General features: G+C 45.3%; 1 protein-coding gene across 1 annotated transcript; it reads right to left on the bottom strand.

The window, feature by feature from the left end:
- Positions 1-1,043: 1,043 nt before the first annotated feature.
- On the bottom strand, positions 1,044-3,710 carry LOC147423405 (uncharacterized). The gene is made up of 2 exons (XM_086501380.1): positions 2,755-3,710; positions 1,044-2,641 (listed from the first exon to the last, which is right to left on the bottom strand). Exons 1-2 carry the CDS (start codon positions 3,130-3,132, stop codon positions 1,400-1,402), a joined length of 1,620 nt encoding a protein of 539 aa, XP_086357506.1. The 5' UTR covers positions 3,133-3,710; the 3' UTR covers positions 1,044-1,399.
- Positions 3,711-4,915: the final 1,205 nt, after the last annotated feature.

The following is a 4,915-nucleotide window of genomic DNA, read 5'->3' as shown; positions in this document are numbered from 1 at the left end:
ATGCTTTTGATCTTGCTCGTTGAAGTCTTTATGTTTTGTACAATTTAATTTGGTTAAGAAACATTTTTTGCTCTATAAATTTTTGTAGTTTTAATGTCTTAGAATCCTACCAATAGTTTCAATTCATTTTTCTTTTTCTATCAATATTGCTAACAATGTTAAGGACGTTGTGCAGTATATTCAATAAAAGACTGACAAAGGCTTAATCCTGTCAGATAAGCACTTTAATTTGAATATGTAAAGGATGATCCTTCCAATAGGCACTATTCCAGTAAAAGTTCAATACTACATATTATGTTTGGGCAAGGGGGTTTCGAAAGGGAGAGCTGCCAAACAGTTGGTAGAGGGAGTGGTACAGAGAGGTGGGGTGGAGGGTGTGGAAGACACAAAGCTAATGATCTGCTAATGATGAAGTTGTTACGTTAGACAAAGCGACAAAGGGAGAGGCTCATAGTGCACATGCACACATGTACATATACATGTCCTCATGCACACACATTATATGGAGTCAAAGGTACAAAGGGAGTAGCAGAGATCTTAGATGGTTATTGCCAATCAGCTACTACACAAAGATCAAATGTGAAGATGCTCTAATTGTAATGGCCCTCTAAAAATGAAAGATAGGCAAATGTCTCCTCTAAACATTAACTAAGATATTAATGAAATCCTTTATTCTTCTTTTTCAATGAAGAATGAGAAAATACAATCTTGAAACAACTTCCTTATTTTTTTTATCTCTCTCATGCTTCGCTAGTTTTATGGGATTGCGCCGGCCACACACCCACACCCGCGTGTCGCATGGGTTGAACCATAGTGGGCACGCTTAAAGCCCCTTGCCTTAACAACTTATGAACCTCAAGTACTTTTAGACAAATTAACCTCTTCAAATTAACCACATGTGTTAATTACATGATTAATATGGTTCTTCTTAAATAAACTATCAATTACATGATTAATATAAGTTTCTTCTTCAAATATAATACGAATTGACTTCAAAAGATTAATATAATGCACTGTACTCAATTACATGATTAATATAAGTTTCTTCTTCAAATATACTACGAATTGACTTAAAAGGATTAATATAATGCACTGTCAATTACATGATTAATATAAGCTTCTTTTCAATTACACTACGAATTGACTTAAAAAGATCAAGCAAATGCCTCCACGCTCTCGCATTCATGTAGCTGAGAGCATCCATCCATGACTTAAAAAGGCTGGAGTCGGTTGAAAAGAAGCGTTCATAAATTCATTTCTAAGATCGAATGGACTAGAAATAGATTGCGCACAACGCAAGGAAACGGTATGCCTAACTGCCCAGCGATTGCATTCAATTTGTTCGAGCAACGCATTTGCATTCAAATCAACTGCATTCAATGCAAGTGAGTCATAATGATCACAGTGGCGTTGAGGAAGAGGCGCAGCTCAGCGTGAGGCGCAACCCATTTTCAGATTGAGCCTCCTTTCCATTAACCACTTTAGCGATCACTGCAGGCCCTGTCTGCTGCGCTTGATCATGATTATTAATGCTGCTTCCCATGTAAGTATTAATACCTGCCCCATCACTGCACTTAATGAAGTTCTGCTCCACCATGTAATTCGTTGTCAGCTCCGGTATTGCAGCTGCTCGACGTTGATCACAAATCAAAGACTTTCTCCTGCAGCCGCCGCCCACGAACCAGCCGGGATTAATGACGCTTTGATCCTCTTCTTCGACGTAGTTAGCTCTGCTAATTAGCCCATGATTAGTCTCCCTCGCTTCATCACCTGCATTGCAATTAGCTGTTAAGTTAGTGGTTTTGCGAGCTTTATGATGTCCATTATTGCTCTGCTCAATCACGAGGCTTCTGATCTGCTCGGCACTAATGAATGATCCGTGCTGATAATTATTGAAGTTACTGTCCTCAACGGCTACTAATCTCCTCTGATAATTATGGGAAGCATGAGCAGATTTAATGGCTGACGGTGACTGGTCAACGACGAGAGACCTGGAATCGGAGCCTTGATGGGAGAAGGGAAGAAACCAGCAGGAGCTTCCTCTTCTTCCAATGTGAGATGGGCTTAGGAGTGGCCGAGCTGCAAGTTGACCCTCAAGCTTTGCACTCACTTCATGCATGTCTACGTTGCGCTCGGCAGAAGTGGGAGTCACTGCTTCGTGTAGAGAGAGCTGCTGCTGGTGGTGGCTATGGTGGAGAGAGTTCTCATTGTAGAAGCAGGAGCCTTCTCTGCTGCAGCAAGCTGCCTCATTATTCACGTGCGTTGAGTTGTAGCTGGAGCCCGCCATGGAAGCTTCTAATTCCGTGGAGGTAAGGGAGGGCGAAAGGAGCTTAGAGAGGAGATCCTGTTCGCCGTCAGGCAGTTTTGACGGAGAGGAATATTCCGCCTCTGCTTCGGGAGCGGTGTAGTCAGCGCTGGGGATGTAAAATTGAGATGCGGTTGCAGGTGGGCTGCTGCAGCAATGGCGGAAGAGAGATTGGTCTGCTGTAGCGTCCTTGGAAGCGCTGCCGGTGTGAGTGCAGGAAGAGGAGGGGCTAATGACTTCGAGCTGGTCGGCCATAGCTTGAGTCTGCGGCTGATGATGGAGCAAGGTGGAGGGGATAACGTCGCCGCAGCCTTCACCGCTACGTTCACGCCAGCCCTGAGAGAGAGACAGAGATATTACTAGTAAACATACGCTTCCTTACAACCAGAATCCTCCCACATACACGCACGGCCTCTCTCTCCCTCTCTCTCTCTCTCTCTCTCTCTTACCTGTCTGTAGATGGTCCCATCTTCTTCCACCTGCCAGCCGGCCTCGTTGCAGAGAGCCTTTAACACTTCATTGTGGTCGGCGTGCTTAGGCAGGCAGTAGTTGCCATGGGCTCGTAGGCCAGCGAAGATTTTAGCGGCCACGGCTCGGCGTTTACGCTCACGGCGCTTGTTGTTCTCTCGCTCTCGCGCCGAAGGCAGCCGCAGCACGGCCGCTGCGCCGCCCGTCTTGCCTGCATTGGGCCGCCTCACAATCCACGGCCCCGACGTCGCCTTTATACACCCGCGTATCGTGCTTGCCTTGCGCGCCGCCTGCTGCTGCTGCCCGCTCCGTTCGGTCTCCTTCATTGCTTGCTGCAGCGCCACTGCGCCTTCACTCATTTCCACTACGCAGTCTGCTCCTGTCGTCCTTAGCTGTCGGCATCATAGCCGCTGCAATTGAATCTCCTCGGCTGCTCCAAGTTCCATTCAGTGCTGCAAGCGGGCATCTCCTGCATATCGAGTATCCTAATAAACCTAGGAAACCTAGTATCAGGTAGGCTGCAACTCACGAAATGGTAATTAAGCAAAGCTGCTGCAGCGAGAAAAAAACCATAAGTTGCGAGGTTGAAATCCGAAACTTGCAGGCATAAATAGCCCTAATTATAAACCCTAATTTGCAGGGCGGAATGCGGGGAGGCTTTGGTGAAGATGGGTTATGGAGGAGCTGGAGTAGAGCAGCGCTACGTAAAACTATTAAACTAATTTCATGCCAGCGCGCAGCTGGTTTAGTGCGTTGCTAGTAGACGTAGGCCGCGCTCATGATGTGCAGGTAGCAGCAGCAGCTACAAGTATAAAAATGAGGTCACTCGCGCGGGCCGGGGGGCTGACAGTGACGAGAAGCTGCAAGTAGAAGAAGAAGAAGAAGAAGAAGAAGAAGAAGAAGGTGGGTAGAAGCGTGCGAAGCTAATTCATGTGAGAATGCCAGTGGGTGGAGTGGTTACATTATGTGTGAGTCCATAGAGGGTGATGGCGATACACACAGTCAATCTCTCTCTCTCTCTCTCTCTCTCTCTCTCTCTCTCAGTTTTATGTTGCCCCCGCGGCTCCCCTCTCACACAAACACACACACACACACATATTCCGTCTTCAACTTCATGTGGGCCCCATCCCTCTCCTCCCCTTCACACCGGTCAACACAACACCCCCTCCCCTTACTTGAATGGGTTTTTTAATTCTTATCGGTTTGAAAACGACAAGCTCCAATGCCACACCGTTTTTTCTGTGTTCAACTCTCGCAAGCCACCACAAGCGCATCAGACTCTATACAAGTATATAGACATGGACATCTCAATTACATGCTTTCCTTCCAACCTTGAAATTGTTAAGGGGCACACAATGCCTTACAACTCTCCCCTTGCCGCCTTTCTAAATTGCCACCTAATATTGAATCTTTGATAATTGCTTTGCAAAAGAAGCTTCTGAAATTTGGCCTTGCTATAGAGAGTGTGAAAAGCAAGAAACCTTGCGTGTGAGCGATGTCTATGGTTTATGCCCAACACCTCAAAGGGGAGGCACTTATGGCATCTACTGTTTTTTTTAAAATAGAAGAAGGTAGAATTGTATTAAAAAAAGGATGGAAAGAGATACAGAGTACCCACATGGAGCGGGTGGGTATCCCCAATACAAAGAGTTACTGAGATAGAGCCTCTTTCATCTTGAGTCTACAAGGGTTATAAAACTGAGGAACTATTTTTCTCCATTGTTGCCATCTACAACCTTTTTGTAGGAAAGAGACAAATTCGTTTCGGAAAGGGACATCTTTGACTTGCCTGCACAGCTGCACTGCAGTGTGAAGAAGATCTCTCTGGAGTAGGGACAAAGGAGGGGCTGAATCATTCTTATAAACAGAAGCATTTCTTCAGAGCCATATAAACTAGAGTATGTAACCTCTCCATATGTTCCATAGAGGGATATCCATCCCTTTACAATTACCCAATAGTAAATCCTTAACTTCCATGGGTTTTACAGTAACTTGAGAGAGCACTTTATGAATTAGCTGTAGCACATCACTATTCTTGCTACAATTAAACCAGATGTGAGTACAATTTTCTGGGGACAGATTGGCATCTGCTGCAACTACTGTAACATTTAATGGCCTAATAACTTATGTGTAGCGGAACTT

The sequence above is a fragment of the Adiantum capillus-veneris genome, chromosome 26, assembly GCF_014529385.1.
Source record: "Adiantum capillus-veneris isolate H3 chromosome 26, ASM1452938v2, whole genome shotgun sequence".
Taxonomy (NCBI): domain Eukaryota; kingdom Viridiplantae; phylum Streptophyta; class Polypodiopsida; order Polypodiales; family Pteridaceae; genus Adiantum; species Adiantum capillus-veneris.
This window is presented reverse-complemented; position numbering and strand designations above follow the sequence as displayed.